The sequence below is a fragment of the Penicillium hispanicum genome (assembly GCF_028827665.1).
Source record: "Penicillium hispanicum strain IBT 35686 chromosome Unknown utg000008l_segment0_segment0, whole genome shotgun sequence".
Taxonomy (NCBI): domain Eukaryota; kingdom Fungi; phylum Ascomycota; class Eurotiomycetes; order Eurotiales; family Aspergillaceae; genus Penicillium; species Penicillium hispanicum.
The window spans coordinates 363,203-381,771 of NW_026623200.1; the positions used below are offsets into that span (position 1 = coordinate 363,203).

The 18,569-nt window shown below is 53.9% G+C and overlaps 8 protein-coding genes across 8 annotated transcripts; 6 read left to right on the forward strand and 2 right to left on the reverse strand.

Moving 5' to 3' along the window:
- Positions 1-44: 44 nt before the first annotated feature.
- On the forward strand, positions 45-3,058 carry N7459_008973 (pentatricopeptide repeat protein; the record flags this gene model as incomplete). Its single annotated transcript, XM_056948141.1, has 4 exons — positions 45-197; positions 249-491; positions 771-1,418; positions 1,496-3,058. The coding sequence occupies 4 exons, from the start codon at positions 45-47 to the stop codon at positions 3,056-3,058; spliced, it is 2,607 nt and encodes an 868-aa protein (XP_056795366.1).
- Positions 3,059-3,877: 819 nt separating this feature from the next.
- On the forward strand, positions 3,878-4,291 carry N7459_008974 (uncharacterized protein; the record flags this gene model as incomplete). The annotated part of the gene is made up of 1 exon (XM_056948142.1): positions 3,878-4,291. The coding sequence occupies one exon, from the start codon at positions 3,878-3,880 to the stop codon at positions 4,289-4,291; it is 414 nt and encodes a 137-aa protein (XP_056795367.1).
- Positions 4,292-4,879: 588 nt separating this feature from the next.
- On the forward strand, positions 4,880-6,709 carry N7459_008975 (putative phosphatidylinositol-3,4,5-trisphosphate 3-phosphatase; the record flags this gene model as incomplete). The annotated part of the gene is made up of 3 exons (XM_056948143.1): positions 4,880-4,882; positions 4,938-5,022; positions 5,076-6,709. 3 exons carry the CDS (start codon positions 4,880-4,882, stop codon positions 6,707-6,709), a joined length of 1,722 nt encoding a protein of 573 aa, XP_056795368.1.
- Positions 6,710-6,978: 269 nt separating this feature from the next.
- Positions 6,979-9,375, reverse strand: N7459_008976 (putative phospholipase A2 (PlaA); the record flags this gene model as incomplete). Its single annotated transcript, XM_056948144.1, has 1 exon — positions 6,979-9,375. One exon carries the CDS (start codon positions 9,373-9,375, stop codon positions 6,979-6,981), a length of 2,397 nt encoding a protein of 798 aa, XP_056795369.1.
- A 316-nt stretch (positions 9,376-9,691) lies between these two features.
- N7459_008977 (EXO70 family protein) lies at positions 9,692-11,710 on the forward strand (the record flags this gene model as incomplete). The annotated part of the gene is made up of 3 exons (XM_056948145.1): positions 9,692-9,975; positions 10,043-10,260; positions 10,329-11,710. The coding sequence occupies 3 exons, from the start codon at positions 9,692-9,694 to the stop codon at positions 11,708-11,710; spliced, it is 1,884 nt and encodes a 627-aa protein (XP_056795370.1).
- Positions 11,711-12,220: 510 nt separating this feature from the next.
- On the forward strand, positions 12,221-14,131 carry ade13 (adenylosuccinase ADE13; the record flags this gene model as incomplete). The annotated part of the gene is made up of 8 exons (XM_056948146.1): positions 12,221-12,272; positions 12,364-12,450; positions 12,544-13,271; positions 13,324-13,513; positions 13,569-13,647; positions 13,704-13,710; positions 13,768-13,825; positions 13,881-14,131. 8 exons carry the CDS (start codon positions 12,221-12,223, stop codon positions 14,129-14,131), a joined length of 1,452 nt encoding a protein of 483 aa, XP_056795371.1.
- Positions 14,132-15,191: 1,060 nt separating this feature from the next.
- On the reverse strand, positions 15,192-15,467 carry N7459_008979 (uncharacterized protein; the record flags this gene model as incomplete). Its single annotated transcript, XM_056948147.1, has 1 exon — positions 15,192-15,467. The coding sequence occupies one exon, from the start codon at positions 15,465-15,467 to the stop codon at positions 15,192-15,194; it is 276 nt and encodes a 91-aa protein (XP_056795372.1).
- A 1,239-nt stretch (positions 15,468-16,706) lies between these two features.
- Positions 16,707-18,497, forward strand: N7459_008980 (PDK/BCKDK family protein kinase; the record flags this gene model as incomplete). Its single annotated transcript, XM_056948148.1, has 4 exons — positions 16,707-16,818; positions 16,875-17,023; positions 17,143-18,134; positions 18,281-18,497. 4 exons carry the CDS (start codon positions 16,707-16,709, stop codon positions 18,495-18,497), a joined length of 1,470 nt encoding a protein of 489 aa, XP_056795373.1.
- Positions 18,498-18,569: the final 72 nt, after the last annotated feature.

Sequence of the window (18,569 nt, forward strand, 5' to 3'; positions counted from 1 at the left end):
TCCAGCTCCCTCTTGGCCTTCTCACGGCCGCACAGGGCCACCCAATGCTGGTGGAGCTCAAGAATGGCGAGACCCTGAACGGCCACCTTGTCACTTGCGATAACTGGATGAACCTGATCTTGCGCGAGGTCGTCCAGACTAGCCCTGAAGGCGACAAGTTCTTCAGGTTGCCCGAAGTTTACATCCGCGGTAACAACGTATGTGCCATCGCAAGGTGCTCCAATTCGCACTTCATGGGCTAACACTAGTACAGATCAAATATCTCCGAGTCCCCGAAGAAATCATCGAAATTGTCAAGGAGCAGCAGCAAAATCAACCACAGAATCGCCGTGGCGGCGGACGAGACGGCGGGCGTGACCGAGGCCGCGGCGGTGGTCGTGGTGGTCGTGGTCGCGGCCGGGGACGCGGCGGTGGTGGACTGTGAGCAAGCCATACTCCTTCAATGGCTAGCGAGATGTGAAACACGAGATACCCTGGAGGAGACGGAGCGGGTAAGGTCGCTCGGGGGTTCGGGTCCGGTTGGACGGTTTGGACGAGCATGGCCGTGGCGTATCTGGCTCTGTATTTTTCTAGTGGGAACTGGGTCACTTGGTCGATTGGCGATCTACAAATACTACACAATTCAAACCTAGGGGACTCTTCAATTGCTCTCCGTAGCAACGTTGCGTATGCAAATGCCGTGTGTCAGATCTGGAGAAACTGCGATTCTGGTCACGTGAGAGCATGCATTTCTCCCAGATCCCGGAGTTGCGGTTCTAAATTCAGACAAGCTACCCGACATGTCACGTCAAGCACTGATTGTCGATGAGCTATGGTACTCCTTATGTCCGTCGTTCTCACCGGTGGTGCTTCATCGATGTGCGCCTCTTTTGAAACCGAGAGCTCGAAGCTCTAGACAGCACTTAGCTCGACCAATTGCCATTGCGGCGACACTACCCCGACAATTCTACAGCTCCCAAGCTGGAAAGAGCCATGATGACTTAAAGACTGGAGATTCTTCGAAGTCAATCGGCTCCCGCGATCAATCAGTGCCTGCTCTCGAATCCTTGCCTACTTCCCCTAAAAAACGCCACAGTCGCAAAGAGGATGGCGTTTCATCAGAGGGCACACCCAAGCCGACTAAACGATTGCCAACGAATGCGACACCCGATTATCTACAAGGTAGGACCAAGTCCTGGTTAGAAGAAAAGCTGCAGTCTCGGATGGCTAGCAACCCTACCGTCCGCGGCGCAGCGGAGCTTTTAAGAGCTTTAATCCGGGACCATCAAGTTAAACCAGCAGCTCGGCATTACAAGGCATTGATTCTTGCCCAGAGCGATCATGAGAGAGGATCAGTGGATACTGTGCGGTCTCTCTTGGAAGAGATGGAGGATAATGGCATTACTGCGGATTCGGGGACTCTTCACGCAGTCTTGCAGGTAGGCATACTACTACCCTGTGCGCAGCGTTTCTGCTTTGGTAGCACTCGCTGACGATTTGTCATGCTATTTTCTAGGTCTTGGCTGTGCACCCCGACTACATGCTCCGTCAAGAAATCCTCCATACCCTTCGAGACCGGTGGCTAACGGTGAGCCCGACTGGGTGGCATTTCGTGGTGGCGGGTCTTATCCGCGAGCATCAGTTTGAGTTGGCATTTGAGCAGATCGCTATGATGGAGCGAAAGGATATTCCTATTGAGAATTGGCTGCACAGCATGCTGATCTATAATCTGTGTGACTTTGAGGAGTTCGACGAGGTATATCGATTGATGCGGACCCGCTTCGAGCAAGGCTACGACATGTCGCGCCAGCTCTGGAGCCATGTATTGACTCAAGCCAGCGATGCTGTACATTACGACACAACGCATTTTGTGTGGCGACGGATGGTTGAGCTCGGCTACTTACATCCTACCATCCCCGTTTGCCGCAGTGCATTGCAAACATTCTCGGACGCCGCAGATGTCGATATGACACTGGCTGTGATACGCTTCTGTACCGAGAGCGGATTTACTCTGGGAAGCAAGGATTACGAGAAACTTCTAAAGGCCCACCTGAAGAATGGTGACCTCTACTCCGCCCTCGGTGATCTCTGTACGATGCAAGAAGCTGCAATCTACATCAAATATGGTGTCACATTGCCCATATTCACCTTTATGGTCAGACAGAATAAGGACCCCAGAGAGGCGTGGCAAATGCTCAAAGAACTGAGCAACCAGAAGCGAAAGATTCCAGTCGCCGCGGTCCGTGTGATTTTCGAGGTTTGTGAGCATGTTGCCAAGAATGACTCTACAGTGGCAGACGATGCTTTGGGCTTCTACAAAGAGCTCTACACGCTGTGTCCGGCCGGCCCGGATGTCCGGATCTTCAACTCGCTGCTGCGGACATGTCGAAGCGCTGGAAACCGCGAGGCCGGCATGTTCCTGGTGAAAGAAATGGCCGCCCTGAAAGTCTTGCCGAATGCCACTACCTTTGAAATCATCATTTTCATGTGTCTCGATGCAGGCAACTACAAGTCGGCATATTGGTACTTCCAAGACCTGCTCAAACGAGAGAATAACATCAGCCAAGTGGCACAGCAGGAAATCCTGAGGCTGAGTTCTAAGTCTGTGAATGAATTTGCGATGCAGTTGCACTACCACCCCGTGGTTCAAGTTCGCCTGCCTGGCCCAAAAAGAGAGGCCTACAAGAAAAAGCAGAAGACTCGATTTGGCAGTGAGCTCAAGGTCTCTGGAGGTCGTTCGATACGCGCCCCCATTCACCGTCGATCTAAACCCAAAACAGAGCGCAACACTATCAGCAAATTGATGTGGACACGCCGGCTGCAGAGAGAGTCGACGAAGGGACGTCGAGCGCTGGCCATTCCAGCGAGGAGGACAGCGCGTTGGAAGACATTGCAGAGGAATGTAGCGCTGAGGAAGACGGTCAGGTGGAACGAACCCAGATCGAAGAGGAGAATGACGGTACAGAAGCCGACGTCAGAGGAAGAAGCGACGACAAAGCCAGAGAAGACCACAGGGCGGAGAAGGCACATACGAAGAGGGCCTGGTCCGGGACCCATTCCGGGGCCTATTTCGAGTTGAAAAATATAGTGACCTTGCAAGGGTTGCTCCCTCGAGATCTTTGTTGCCGTGCGGCATCGGACGCGCGGAGCTGCAGGTCAGGATCGCATCGCCAACCTGTACACCGACCCGAACGGTCGACCCGAGGAAAGATGCATATCGGGAGGCCCGGCTGTGCGACAATCACCGGCCAGTTGTGTGACGCCCAGTGCCTGAATGTATGTACATTACCGTGTACCATGGCAAACTCATCGCGATCGCCCCACTGTACCTAAAATCTCGCTTCTTTGCCGACCTTGGCGAATCTATGCCTTGGAGCACTCTCGTTTTTCCGCAAGAATTCCGAGTCCACGCTGAACCACTGGCAACCCCAGGGCGTCTCCACCGACTATAAATAGCGTGTGAGTGATCTGAAACATGCGTGCGAGGGGGAGTGAGCTGTCAGACAGCAAGACTGGGAGGCAGGGCTCAGACGAGTGCTTTCAGACCGCCATTGGTGGAGTCGACGATGGCTGCAGGAGCATGGACGGGAAGTACAAGGCCGGGGCTCTTTGAGTTTCTGCTGAATAATGGGCAGCGGATCGACGGCGATGGTGGAACGAGTGGACTTGGGTGGTTTGGGTGGTTTGGGTGGAGAGAAAATGAAGGGGAGAAACAAGGTTTCCAGTTTGCCAAGGCGCGCCACCCCAATATTGCAGTACTCCAGGAGGTATATAAACTACCATCGTCACTGCCTCAACTCGCCTCTTCAACTCTGACTCGCATCGATTTCTTCACTTCTGCCATTGTACAGCATCTTCTACCTGTGTTCGATATATCATTACCATTGCCATTACCACCATGCAACTCACCACGCTCCTCCCTGTCTTCCTGTCGACTCTCTCCCTTGCTAGCGCCCTGCCTCGACGGAGCGAACCCGCCACTTGGAAGGCGTCCGACTCGTCTATCAACTGCTCACCGGGTGGCTGCATCGCCAAGTTCAATATCAAGGCCGCTAAGACGGCGAACTCACCCGGGTTCAACGTCCACTGCGAAGGACCGACACCCAACGCCACCGTCTGTAACAGCACGGATATCACCACCCACGTCAATCCATTGGGTGATTCTGTCTGGAACGTGTGGGTCCAACATGAATGGATAATTCAGCCCAAGAACGAGTCCGATCAGGAAAACTGGCAATCTGGTAATACCAACATCACCAACACCGACCCGACCTTCCTGATCACGCCCGACCACTTCTACGGCGTTGCCTAAACCAGACCCAGGCCCGCCTTTCTTGCTTCTTTTTTTCTGCTTCTAATCTACAATACCTTCATTATGGGGAGAGGAGACTGGACCGGCAACAGGGTCTTTGGACACTGGGTTTTCTCATGGCGTTAATTGTTTAATTCTTTGTCACGACCGCGCGGGTAAAACCGCATGTCCCTCCTTGTGATGACCGGCGTTGGAATATCTTGACTCATTCCTTGGATCGCAAGATCGGAGAAGACCGAGTATGCAGTTTGATCGTTGATCATTGCACATAGGCATGGATAATCTGTACAATACGAAAATTGAATTCTCCGTCGTTGGACGCCACTCATGTCAAGTAAACGTTTAAGTCGGATAAGGTGAGGCTTCTGAGTCGCCAGGATCGCCGATGACATCATCGGCTGCGCCCCATTCATTGCGCGACCTGCCTCCGCAATAAACAACTTCCCGCTCTCAGTTGCCCGCAGAGCTAGATCAAGCTCTCATCGACCCGTATATCGAGTCAAATCGAGACCTTAGTCGGGTTTCATTCATGTCCTGAGTCCAGACAGTATACCGCGAGCTGAATACCTCGGTATCGCTCGCACAGAGATGGTTCGGCCCCCGGCGCTGTCTTTGCGGGCCAACATTGACCACATTGACTCCGCAGTCCTCAATTCTCCGTCAGATCGTCGCAGGTCCACGATTGCAACACCCGGAAGCCGGATTGGATCTCTGCTATGTGACCAACAACAGTAGGATTCGTCTGTTAATCCCGGCCCCGGTTCAAGCTCACACATGCTGCTAGTCATCGCCACGTCTGGTCCCTCCGCAACGTATCCCCAGCGCGCATACCGCAACCCGCTCGATGCCCTCGTGAAATTCCTTGACTCGAAGCATGGCTCCAACTGGTGTATATGGGAGTTCCGTGCGGAGGGGACCGGGTACCCCGACTCGGAGGTTTATGGGCGAATCCACCACTTCCCGTGGCCGGACCACCACCCGCCGCCCTTTGCGCTGATCCCGAATATCATGGGGGGCATGCGCAACTGGCTCCATCGACTCCATGACAAGGATCCGGGCGGGCCTGGGGAGCGGGTCGTGGTCGTGCATTGCAAGGCGGGCAAGGGCCGCAGTGGCACGATCGCCACGGGATACTTGATCAGTCACGAAGGCTGGAAGAAGGAGGATGCGCTGCAGCGCTTCACCGAACGGCGCATGCGCGTTGGGTTCGGAGCTGGTGTCAGCATCCCTAGCCAGCTACGATACGTCGGGTACATCGATCGATGGACGAACCAGTTGGAGAAGCAGTATATCGAGCGACCGGTCGAGATCCTCGAAGTGCACATCTGGGGCCTGCGGGATGGAGTGAAGGTCGCGGTGGAAGGGTACGTGGAGGAAGGCAAGAAGATCAAGTGTATTCATCTGTTCCACCGCGACGAGCGCAGCGTCATTGAAGCTGGGGACGCATGTCTCGCCAATGGTCAAGGCTCCACTCCCAAAGGTAAAGAGAACGTCAACCAGCGTTCTCCAAACCCTTCTGCGACATGGTCACCAATGACATCCTCGCAATCGGATCTATCTAGCGACCCCTCGGCATCCGATCTGACTGCTCGCTCAACCTTCTCGCCGGATAGCCTCTCGGCTATGATATTCCGGCCGAAGCAACCTTTGATTGTACCTGGTTCGGACGTGAACATTGACTTTGAGCGACGGAGCAAAGCTTCATACACCGGTTTTGCAATGGTGACCTCTGTCGCGCACGTTTGGTTCAATGCTTATTTTGAAGGTGGCAACGAGCACGATTCCGGCGTCTTTGAGACTGAATGGGACGCGATGGATGGAATCAAAGGTAGCGCGAAAAAGGGAATCCGTGCGTTCGAACGGCTCAAGGTTGTATGGCGGTATCCATCACCATCTTCACCAACTGCCCAGACACAGGACACCAAAGCAGATGAGGCCTTGACATCCGGAAGACCGATCAGTGAGCCCAAGCCTGGAGAGGCTGTACATGAAAGCCTTCCGGCCGACTGGCGTGGTCAGCAGCCACAAGATCACTTGGAAAAAGATGTTCCACGCATTGCTACGGACCACAAGCAGGAAAATACACCACCGACGAAGCCACAGGAAACATTGGAAGCAAGTTCCTCTTCAGTAGGCACAGCTGCATTGGCAGTTGGTGCCGCCATATCGCGAGCTGGTCCGGGGTCACTTCATAAGATCGAACGGTCGCTGGGACTGCGCAAGCAGACACCTGAGAGTAAAGATGTGAGTCTGGCCGGTAGCGATGATGAAGCATACTCGACCACGGATGACGAAGGACGAGCACAGAAAGGGAGAGGAGCGCAAAATAAGGAGGGCAATGGGGACTTGGAAGGCGTGAGGTCTTATTTCGAGAAGAACGGGAATGGACATGGAAATGGAAGTGGGAAGAAAGATTGAGTATCGGCGGTTTGGTATATATACCTCACACTGCACATTGTTTTATCAGACTCTGTATAGTACACTCACAGAAACGAAGATCAAGACCGCACATGAGCAAGGACTAGACTGAAGGAAAACAACAAAGGGGACTCCCAAGGTGTGGGTAGTAAATTAATCTAGATTCATGTAAATCCTCAAACCGTTTACCCAAACAATACAAAAACCACAATGCAACGCTATGGCTCAATGCATTGATCGTATATCTTGATGATCATCCACGGGTATTTCTACAGAGGTACAAATCCCTCCATGCGCTTCCTCGTCTCCTCTTCTTCGCGACGCAAACGGTCCGATTTTCTTCGCTCGTAGACCGCGCGTACCACGCGACGGACCTGCTCCTGGCCCTCGGAGAAGTTAGCCTTGGCCAGTCCGACCACCGAGTCAATCTGCTCGGGTGTGTAGACAAAGTTCCATGTTGAGAGGAAGTCATCCACATCCGGATCGATGGAGTTAGGATGGGGTGCAAGTGGCTGTTCTGGGTCCTTGGTCTCGCGTTTCATCGAGTGAGCAGCGGCAAGAGGGCGAGCTTTCGAAGTAGGCGGGAGATCCGGGGCAGATGGGTTGGGGATCAAAGGGAAGTAGACCACGGCGATGCCGGCATCGGGTCTCATGAGGTGAAAGTCAGATTCGGAGTGGTCTTCAGCATGGTTGGGATGGAAGAGACGCTTTGATGGTGGTGGTTCATCCTTGGAGATACGCTCTTCCATCCTGCCGACCCAGACGTTGCAGTATCCTAAGTCTGTGTCTGCAGCACTTGTCGATTTGGAGTGACTTAAAGGGCCGGGTTGATTGTCGTGGTGGTTCCGAGCCTCGGAAATCTTCTTATTCACCTTCTCCTCGCTGATGTTCTGCGGCTCACGCAAAGCATCCTCGGTGGCCTCGAGGCTCTCGCCCTCTTTGGGCCATCCAGCGCCAACAGGCCAACCTTTGATTCCACGCTGTCGGGCATATCCGTCTACCACAGAGAGCCAGTTTTCTTGTTTAATGTCGGCAGACGCATCGAAGGCGACAAGAATGTCGACATCTCGCCCGGGCCGGATAAGCGGATAGATCGGCAGATTATTGCTCATGCCAGCATCCATTAGACGCAAATGGCTATCCCGGAAAATAGATTCTGGGCATGAGGCTGGCAGCTTGTCTTTCATTCCCAGCACGTAGTTCGGAATAGCTGCAGGGTCGATAGGATGCACTCGAACCAAATCTTGCCTCTTGCCCTGGATAAGCGAATCGATTCCACCAAAACCGGCGAGGCCTTTCACCAGGGGGCGGACCTCCTTGTAGTAGTGGGATAAGGTGGCGCAAAAAGCACTGCCCCAAATGCCCATGAGACCCGGCACCCTTAGCTCAGGGATGGGGATATTCTCAGGAGAAAGTTGGCTGAGCCCAGCGTTGAAGTGTCGTCCTAGAGCCCAAGTGGGAATGCCAGCATTGAGTTCTTCGCAGAAGAATTCATATGGAGTGAATTCAAACCACTGGAACCAGGCTTCATTTTTTGCTTCTTTCATGACTTTCTCGGGCATTGGATGCTCCTTAGCACTCTCATTCCCTTCATCGAGCACAGGGATCTCATGTCGAACTGCCGTGTAGATCGGTAGGGGATGGGCCCCATTGATGAGGTTTGTCTGCTGATTTGACAGTTTCAGATCCATATCTGACACTCCCAACTCACCTCGTGGTACCATTAGTCTTGCTGCGAGCAGCAATCCATAGATATCCACCAGCCCAAAATCCGCGCCAGGGTCGCCTTTAAGCTTCTCCACAAATCCACTGAGAAGGTACTTGTTGGTTGGTGCAGTGGTAAGCAAGCTCAAAGCTGCAGGTGGAAAGGCAATATGCACACCGAGCCGATTCTTCAGATGATCCACCATCCGATGGAAGCTCCTGCCCGTGATGGATGAGTGGTATAGGGCCTGCAACCAGCAACTGCCACTGACTCCTGCAGTGTAGGTAACACAGTCCCATAACCCTGCTTCCTGGGCAGCCAGGTATGACCCAGTTCCTGCGACCAAGGCCCGCAATCCTCCTCCAGAGCCACACATAGCTATCACTGGCACGTCTTCCGGGTGAATGTTCCCCTCGGGAATGCCGAGATATGAAGCCAAGGCCTTAACCGCGTGTTGCTGCCGCTTTTTCCTGAATGCTTGCTCTTCAGAGCAGAGGTCTCCGCTCACACGTACTTTGGCATCTTTCATAATCTCGGGGTTGATCTCTGGGTCGTGTGCCTCTTTCCAGATGTCGTCTGCCAAAGACCCAGGAGCTAGGGAGAGCTCTCGCTGAAGTTTCTGCGCCTTCGCTGGCAGCAGCCGCGCCCAATCCGGAATGATGTAGTTTGTGATGTTTCCTCCGATGTCTCCCCTAACTGTATGTTTGACTTGATCGAGCTTCTGGATAATCTTGGACCAAACAGATCCTTGATCGGAGGCCGTAGAGCTATTCTCATCTCCCTCAGAAGAACTCCGTGACCCCGAATTCGTGTCATGTCGCGAACGAGAAGTGCTGAAGGGGGCCTTCAGATCAGGTCGTGCAAGATGCTTGTCGGACCGGTCCCACTGTCCCGCAGTGTAGGCAGCAATGGCAGCTGGAGGGACGGTCCAGCGAAGTCGGGAGACCCTCGCAGCACCCATTGTGGCCAGGTAGAGGGACGAGGAGGCCGCGGTTCTCATACAGCAGAGCTGTTCCTTTGTAAAGCCATTATTGGCCCTGTTTTGTCGAAGCCCGCGGGAAATGATGTAATAACACATGATCCGGAGTCATAGACGGGCCGATAGTCCTCGATTGGGACTAGGGCCAGAATGAGCTGTCCGGGGCGGAGCTTATCGACGCTGCGGACGAACATCCCGGTGGACCCCCACACTCCTTGCTCCAGGTGCGGTGGAAGACATGCCGGCTCCCGTTGACACAATCTCTGTGGATGCTCTTTTGTGATTGAAGAAGCCAGCCATGGTCGCCCCCCGGAATACCGCCTACGCCGAGGAGAGCGCCGAGGTCGAGGTCCTCTACGCCAACCTCGAAAAGCTCAACCGCCTCACCAAGAGGATCCAGGGCTCTCTAGTCCGTCTAGAGACCGGTGGAAAGGTGGTGAAAGAGGCAATTGGGCCAATCTACAGCAATACGCAATCTCTGCAGACCACAAACAGCAATATCGACAAGGTGAACGATGCCATCGATCGCCTCCGTCAGCCCCTCGACGCGAAGAGCCGAGAGGAGGGTGTCATACGCGCTGGGTAAGCCATCGTCCCTTAAAAATACCCAAGAAGATAACTGGTGAGCTCATTACTTCCTTCGACTCAGACCGCAGAGTTCCGGTCTTTCGCACTACCTTTCGGCGATGAAACGCGTTGAGAAGGCGCTGGTCGACCTCAACACGACGAACCTCCGATCAAACCAGAGAGCAATCGCCGATTTCAACTCTCTATTAAGCACTGGTACCGGGAAGCTGCAGGAGATGCTCCGTTCAGAGCTGAGCGAACACAATAACCCGATTGAACCGTTGCACTATCTGACCAAAGGTGTGTATCACTATTCGATCACCCCTCGCCCGTTGAGGTATATTATACTAACTCAAACTATTTGACAGAACTTCCTTTCCCCACTATCTCCGAACAAAAAATCTCGCGGCTAGTGCCGCTCTGTTCGGCCATTGGCTCAGCATCCATCCACGGACCGCAGCGCGGTAAAGGAGATAGCCCCGCGTTGAAGATATATGCCGATGTGAGGGGGCCGTACATTAAGTCGAGCTTGCAAAACCTGTCCATTGCTTCCCTTAACACCGTTAAGCGGAGACCCACTGATGGCCCATACAAGCAAGGCACTAATGGTATTGGCATCTATTCCAACGCGTTGGAAGGCTTCATTGTTACCGAACACGGTATCATCGTCCAAGTATTCAGCGGAGATCAACAAGGACTGGCTTTACAAGCTACATTTCTTCCTGCCATGTCGGAGTACTCCAAGACCTTGCGGGAACTCAATCAGTATATCAAGGCGAACTTGATGACGGACTGCTTTCTCGCATTCGAAATTATTGAGATTGTCACAGCGATGTCATATCGCATTGATTCAAAGACCGCTGAACTGAAGAGTCTTTTGATTGAAGCATTGCGACCCGTTCGAGAAACGGCCAAGTCCTCACTGTCTGAACTTCTCGAAGAAACAAAGCGCAAGGCATCCAACGCGCCCCTTTCCCCCGATGGTGCATCAGTCTCTCTTGTCGGCGAGGTGATGAGCTCGCTCGCTACTTTGACTGGCTACTCAGGCCCTCTCGCGTCTATATTGACATCTCTGGGAGATGGCAATTGGCGCTCCAAGTCGAAAACCGCCGGAACGGCCGCCTTGGATGTCGGCCCGGACAGTGGTACCCTGTTCTCTCACTTTATCTTGGATATGATCGAAGCACTTATGACTTCCTTGGAGGCTCGTGGCCGGGCCTTCCATCGCTCCAAAGCTGCGCTCGGTGTGTTCTTGTCGAACGTTTTTTGCATAGTTGATCGATCTATTCGACAAAGCCCAGAGCTGGCGCGTTACCTAGGCGCCCCGGATAGCATTGCCAGGGTTGATACCTTCCGCAAGCGTGCGACATCGACTTACCTCGATGCATGGAAAGAAACATCACAATTCTTACTGGACGTGCAATATACCTCTCGCTCCGGAGGACGCCCTAGTTCAGGAGGTGCGGTGGATTCCAGTGCCATTGTCAAGAATTTGTCCTCGCGCGATCGTGATGCCATCAAGGACAAATTCAAGTCATTCAACGCAAGCTTCGATGAGATGGTGGCCCGGCACAAAACCCTTCACATGGAGCGGGAGGTGCGTTCGGTTCTGGGTCGGGAGCTGCAAGCCGTTTTGGAGCCGCTGTATGCGCGGTTCTATGATCGCTACGTCGAGATCGACAAGGGCCGCGGCAAGTACATCAAGTACGACAAGGCTAGTCTCTCGGTACAACTGGCACAGCTTGCCTGAGTATACCCCTCACATCATCATCGCATGTATCTGGGTAGTTATCAGCTCTCAGCCAGTAATGACATAATAATTGCACTACACGCGACTCCACTTCCCAGTCTGCGAATCTTGGTTTCTTGATTTCTTGGTTGAAGTGATATATACAGGGGTTCTGAATTTTCATGATCAATACCTTGATATCCTCACCATGTTCGACGCCTCGTTGATATATTCTTCAAATATATTGACCGATATATCGCTCGGTACGTGTGTAGCGGCGCGGACAGAACTAGCTGTCAAAAAAGGGTATCACGCACTTGTGCTTGATTTACCAACCCCAAAATTTCTCTAAGACCGCTGCAGTATGCATCCACGTGATACGCCCCACGCCGCTCGCGATAACGTGATAAGCCCCGCTAAAACCATCCGGGCAACAAAATTTCCTGGCGCGCACACAGCCTCGTTCTCGCTCCTCCAGTTGTTCCTGTTGCTCAATTCAACCTCTGGGTGCCTCCCTCAAGCATCGGGATCATGTCGGCCAACAACGATGTCTACCAGACCCCCCTCAACTCGCGCTATGCGAGTAAGTCTCCCCCCAAGCCGAACCCGCCCAAAGAGGGGCCGAAATCCGGGGATTTTCGAGAGACAGATATTGACCAATTGCAATTGAACAGGCTCTGAGATGAAATATCTTTTTTCGCCTCGCATGCGATTCTCGACCTGGCGCAACCTGTGGATCTGGCTTGCGGAGTCCCAGAAAGGTACGAGAATGAACGTATGAGGAGGGATGACTCAATATGGAATGTCAGAAAAATTGGGGGAGCAAACATTCAATTGACTGGTTCTGGTTATAGAGCTCGGACTTCCGATCACCGACGATGCGATTGCGCAGATGAAGGCTCATTCCACTATTCAGGACGACGAGTTCAAGGTCGCCGCCGAGGAGGAGAAGCGCCGGAGACACGATGTCATGGCTCACGTTCACGCTTTCGGTCAGGTCGCCCCTGCCGCCGCCGGTATTATTCACTGGGGTGCCACTTCGTGCTACTGTACCGATAACGCCGATCTGATCCTGCTTCGGGACGGTTTGGACATTCTGATTCCCAAGCTGGCCGTCGTGGTCGATAAGCTGTCTCAATTCGCTCAGCAGTACAAGGACCTGCCTTGCCTGGGTTTCACTCACGGCCAGCCGGCCCAGCTTGTCACTGTCGGCAAGCGTGCCTGTCTGTGGATTCAGGATCTGTTGATGGATCTGCGCAACCTTGAGCGTGCTCGCGACGACCTGCGCTTCCGTGGTGTCAAGGGCACCACCGGTACTCAGGCCTCCTTCCTCCAAATCTTCGAGGGTGACCACGCCAAGGTCGAGAAGCTGGACGAGCTTGTCACCGAGAAGGCTGGATTCAGCTCAGCGTTCATTATCTCCAGTCAAACCTATTCCCGTAAGATCGATGTCGACGTCGGCAACGCTCTTGGCTCCTTCGGCTCTACTTGCGAGCGCATTGGTATCGATATCCGCCACCTCGCCATGCTCAAAGAGGTTGAGGAGCCTTTCGAGAAGGACCAGATTGGTAGCAGTGCCATGGTGAGGACTTGCTGTCTAATTAGGTTATTCAGTCCACGCTAATGGTTAACAGGCCTACAAGCGTAACCCTATGCGCTCAGAGCGTCTGTGCTCTCTCGGTCGTCATCTCCAGAACCTTCCCAAGGATGCCCTGGACACCTACTCTGCCCAGTGGTTCGAGCGCTCCCTGGATGACAGCGCTATTCGCCGTATCAGCATCCCGGAGCTTTACCTAACCGCCGATGCCTGTCTCATTCTCCTCAGTATGTTTCCCTGGTTGAAATTTGGCACAAAGTCTTACTCACTGGTACAACGCAGACAACGTCACCTCTGGCTTCGTCGTCTACCCCGAAGTCATCAAGCGCCGTGTCTACGACGAGCTTCCTTTCATGGCCACGTGAGTTTACAATTTCTGCTTTTTCTGTCATAACTCGAAGCTAACCTCTCGAACAGTGAAAACGTGAGCGAAACTTTACTACCAATACCACCATACCAATTGGCATGCTAACGATCCTAGATCATCATGGCCTGTGTCAAGAAGGGTCTCTCCCGTCAAGACGCCCACGAGGAAATCCGTGAGTAATACTACTATAGCGCTTGAGTCACCGTCTAATATCGGGTTCCTTCTAGGCGTCCTCTCCCACCAGGCCGCCGACAACGTGAAAAAGCAGGGCAAGGACAATGACCTACTTGACCGCATCCGCCGCACCGCCTTCTTCAACCCGATCCTCCCCGAGCTGGACAACCTACTGGACGCGCGCACCTTTGTCGGTCGCGCCCCGCAGCAGGTGGAGAAGTTCACCACGACCGAGGTCGCTGCCGCGCTGAAGCCTTACGCCTCGAGCATTGCCCAGGCGGAGACTTCTGCGCTGCATGTCTAATTGGCATCACGCCTTCGCTTTGGGCAGCGTGTGGGACCGAGGAACCTGCAATGTACCCAAATAAAATGAAGCACACGATATAGAGGACAGGAGTTGAGTGTACATTGGCTAGTTATACGTGCTACGAAACGAGATCTATACCTTCTAGAAAAAAAAAATCTTTTTTTTTTCATTCTGGCTCCCAATCATGAGAAAATCCCCCAGGGGATGGGATCTAATCATAAGTACATGAGTTAACTATAGATTAAAATATCGATGATATCTTTTTTTGGAGACCAACCCAATCTAGCTCGGTATGAAGCGAAGTAAACAGAAGATGCAGAATGGGAGAGCAAATTGGGACGCTCAATCAAAAACGCTTTGGATGTATATGCACGAGAGGCTATGCATGAATGAAAAAAGAGAGATAAAAGAAAGGGAGACTCATGGTCGTAATAGGGCTGATATGCAGTAAAACGCTGTTGGCATGCACAAAGAAAGAAGAAGAAAAGAAAACTCGGAAATGGGAATTATCCCCGGGTGGACAAGACCGGCTAACGGATGATCAGTCCTGTTGAAAATTGATAGAGTCGAGGTCGAGGTTCGTCGTAGGTTGGAGGGACGGTCGATCGCCTCTCGATAGGACGGGGAAGGCAACCCCAGATAGACCCACGGGGACATTGACAAGATGCACCAGTTCGCCCAGATATGAGAAGAATGCAAAATATGGGCCGAGGAGAAGGAGTGAGAGAGCAAGAACTCTCCCATACATAGTTCCCCCGCGCAAGACGCATCATTGCAGCGCTCGCTCCGTCCCAGTGATTGATTGTAGGCACCATGGTTTGCAGGCGAGTTCTGCAGCTTTCCCTCCCCCGCTGGGCCGATCTGAAGGGCCCAGCGCTTGCACCTGGCAACAAGCCGACGATCCGGGTTCCGTCACCCGCGGTGCATCCCACGAGTATTGGGGATTCGCCGACTGCCCCATGTCGGGACAGCCGAGATCGGGCGACCGTAACGAGAGGGAGGCGCGCATTCCCCGATATCCTCCGCCCCGGTCACCACGACCGGAGAATGGCACGGCTCATTCATTGGCGGGGTGCTGGCTAGACTCGGGCGGGGTGAAGGGTAGGTAGAAAAGGTCCCGAATCAACCAGAGAATGTAGAGAACACCCAACACCCAGAGCGAGGCCATGAGCTTGTAGGTCGAGGAGCGCCAGGTGACGCGCCGAATGAGACGCCGGCCATTAGGGCCCTCGATCGGCCCGCGGCGAGGGGCCGGCGGGGCCTGGCTGGAGGCGAATGGGTATGCCACGGCCTCGTTCATGGGCTCGCTGTGGGAGGTGCGGCGGCGAGACATTTCTTTGGAGTCGTGGGAGGGAGGGAGAAAGTGAGTCGAAGAAGGCACCAGCAACCGCGAGCAATGTAGACCGGTGACGGCTTGCTTTTTGGTCCATGGGTGTCTGAGTAGATTAAAATCGAAAGATTAGTTCGAGCGTAGCGTGGAGGGGCACCGGCTTTGATCCGAGTCGCTCGTGCCTTAGGGCAGCAGCGCTGTCGTTGATAGTTGATTTTCACGCCACGACGCCCGTGGGAAGGCTATGCTGTTTTCCCTGCTGCTTGTCTCTCACTCGCTTTCTCTACGTGGCTTTCCTTCGTCCCTAAGATCTTCAGACCTCGAGGAGAAGAGACGACGAAAACGAGCGCCAGAGCGCACGCGCACAAAAGTGCGTCAATAAACGAGGTCCCACCGGCCCCGTAGCAGCAAGAGACAACGAGCACGCGCTCGAAAAGGGGATCTTGAGTCTCCAGAAGCGGAGCCGTTGGTTTGGGGGTGTCGGGCACGATCAGCGAATGAACGCGCGCCGAAGTGAGAGAGGACAAGAAACGTGGATCATCGAGGCGAGAGGATCACAGCATGAGCAAAGGAGAACAATGAAGAACAAGGAAGAACGAGGCGGACCAGCACGACCAGCACGCACACAATAAAAAATGGTGTCCACAACTCGAGACGGATGTGACAAAAGTACCAAATGGACCACAACTGATCGCCCCACCATTTCGGGCGAAAGGGAGATCCGGGGTGTGACATATGAGGGCGCGCGAGTTGGGATCGTGAGTCCGGGAGGAATGGGAGTTGCGATGATTGCGATGATTGCAATGATTGCAATGATTGCAATGGGAATGCTGTTTGCTCCCAAGGACTTGTAGTTGTCATTGCCATCGTTGCCCTCTTCCTATCCTTCTCTATGGCGGTTATGACACCACTTCTCGCGAACAAGGCCATTGTCGTGGGAGACGGGGAAAGGCCAAAAGGCAAAAGGCAGAAGGCAGAAGGTGCTCGCAAAAAGCCAATGGACTCGACGAGCTCGACCTGCTTTGCATTTGTCGTGACGGCGCTTTGCCGCATCGCCTTCTCCACTCTCGCCTTTCCGCCGGCGTCGGAAGGGACTCCAACCTCGGCAGTGCCAATCGACCAATTACTCATTACTCATTCCCATTCCTCCGTCGCACGCGACACTCTTCCTCTCTCCATCTTCCCCCACGACGGCCCTCGCAATCTCCTCCCTTTTCGGCCCTTTGGCTGGATCACATCACCATGTGGAAGCCATCGGAGCGCCTGATGGAAACCATCAGGCACTATGCCAGCTTCCCCGCAACCGGCGTCTCACTGAGGCAAATGGTCCAGTTTGGAGACCGACCATCCACCGGTAGGAGAATCAGTGGCATCGATCAATCTGCGTATGATGACTGATCGCATGGCCAGGTACACTCTTCCGCGCCTCACAATTCCTCTCTGAGGAGCTCCCCATCCGTCTCGCGCACCGAGTCCAAGACCTGGGCGAGTTGCCGGATGGACTGAGTGAAATGCCCTCGATCAAGAAAGTCCAAGACTGGTATGCGCAATCATTTGAGGTATGAGCTTCTTGTTGATTCTTTTCTGCCTTTTTTTCTTCTTTCTTTCCTCCATTCTCGCTCGTCGCTTTTGCATTCTCCCAAGCACCGTAATCGTATGACTCACGGATCCCCCCCAGGAAATCATCACCCTCCCCCGTCCCTCCTTGACCCAGGAAGTCAAAGCCCGCCTGTTGCGACCGGGCCGGATGAACGGCAAATCCTCCAAGATCCTCTCCGAAGCGACCCAGAACCCCAGCGTGCGCGAAGGCCAATACCGGTCGTCGCCCACAACGGCCAACGGACACGGCAACGGCAAGGCCGCCGCGGCCGCCGGCCGGCGATATTTCTTCCCTGCCGATGACCACGCTGAGTGGCCGCCAGAGCTCAACGATTACAATCAACGCTTCGCTAAAACGCTACAGCAGATCAAGCGGCGGCACGACGGCGTCGTGACAACGGTGGCCCAGGGTATCCTGGAGTGGAAGCGGGTGCGCCAACGGATGCAGATCGACTCCACGATCCAGTCCTTCTTAGATCGCTTCTATATGTCTCGCATTGGTATACGAATGCTGATTGGACAACACATCGCACTCACCGAACAAACTCATGTCAAACATCCGAATTACGTCGGAATCATTTGCACCAAGACCAACGTCCGCGACATTGCGCTGGAAGCCATTGACAACGCCCGCTTCGTCTGTGAGGACTACTATGGTCTATTCGATGCGCCCAAAGTGCAGCTGGTTTGCAAGGACGATCTGAATTTCATGTACGTGCCAGGCCACCTGTCACACATGCTCTTCGAGACCCTCAAGAACTCCCTGCGTGCGGTGGTGGAGCAGCATGGCGCCGACCGGGATCAATTTCCCATCACCAAGGTGATCGTGGCTGAGGGTAAGGAAGACATTACCATCAAGGTGTCGGATGAAGGGGGCGGCATTCCGCGGTCGGCCATCCCCCTCGTGTGGACCTACATGTATACGACAGTCGAACAGACACCGAATCTGGACCCGGATTTTGACAAAAACGACTTCAAGGCTCCGATGGCCGGGTTTGGCTACGGTCTACCCATCAGTCGGCTCTACGCCCGGTACTTCGGCGGGGACCTCAAGCTGATCAGCATGGAAGGGTAAGCATCTCTCCCGCCCTCTCTACGAATTCCTGGAAGTTTCTCACTGATGCATTGAGCCGTAGGTACGGAACGGATGTCTACCTCCATCTGAACCGACTCTCATCAAGTTCGGAACCTCTGCAATGACAATTACCCGTCATGAGAGACGGCCGGGTCCGGTTCACCACTCAACACCGCTTGCACCCGATTTATATCGAACCGGAGCCCAAACCCGCGCCGCCTCGAGGACTGACGCCCATGAACGCGCAGGCCCACCGCTTGCGCATCCGCAACCGTGAAGTCTCGGAGCGCAAGCAGGTCGGAGACGCAGAGAGTCTATTCCATGCGGAGCAGCGGCAGAGGGGGGAAGAAGAGATGTGATTTTCGGATTGTGTCTCTTAGCCCTGCACTCCTCGCCCCGATGGTAGTATTTCTCTTCTGCTTAATTCCCCA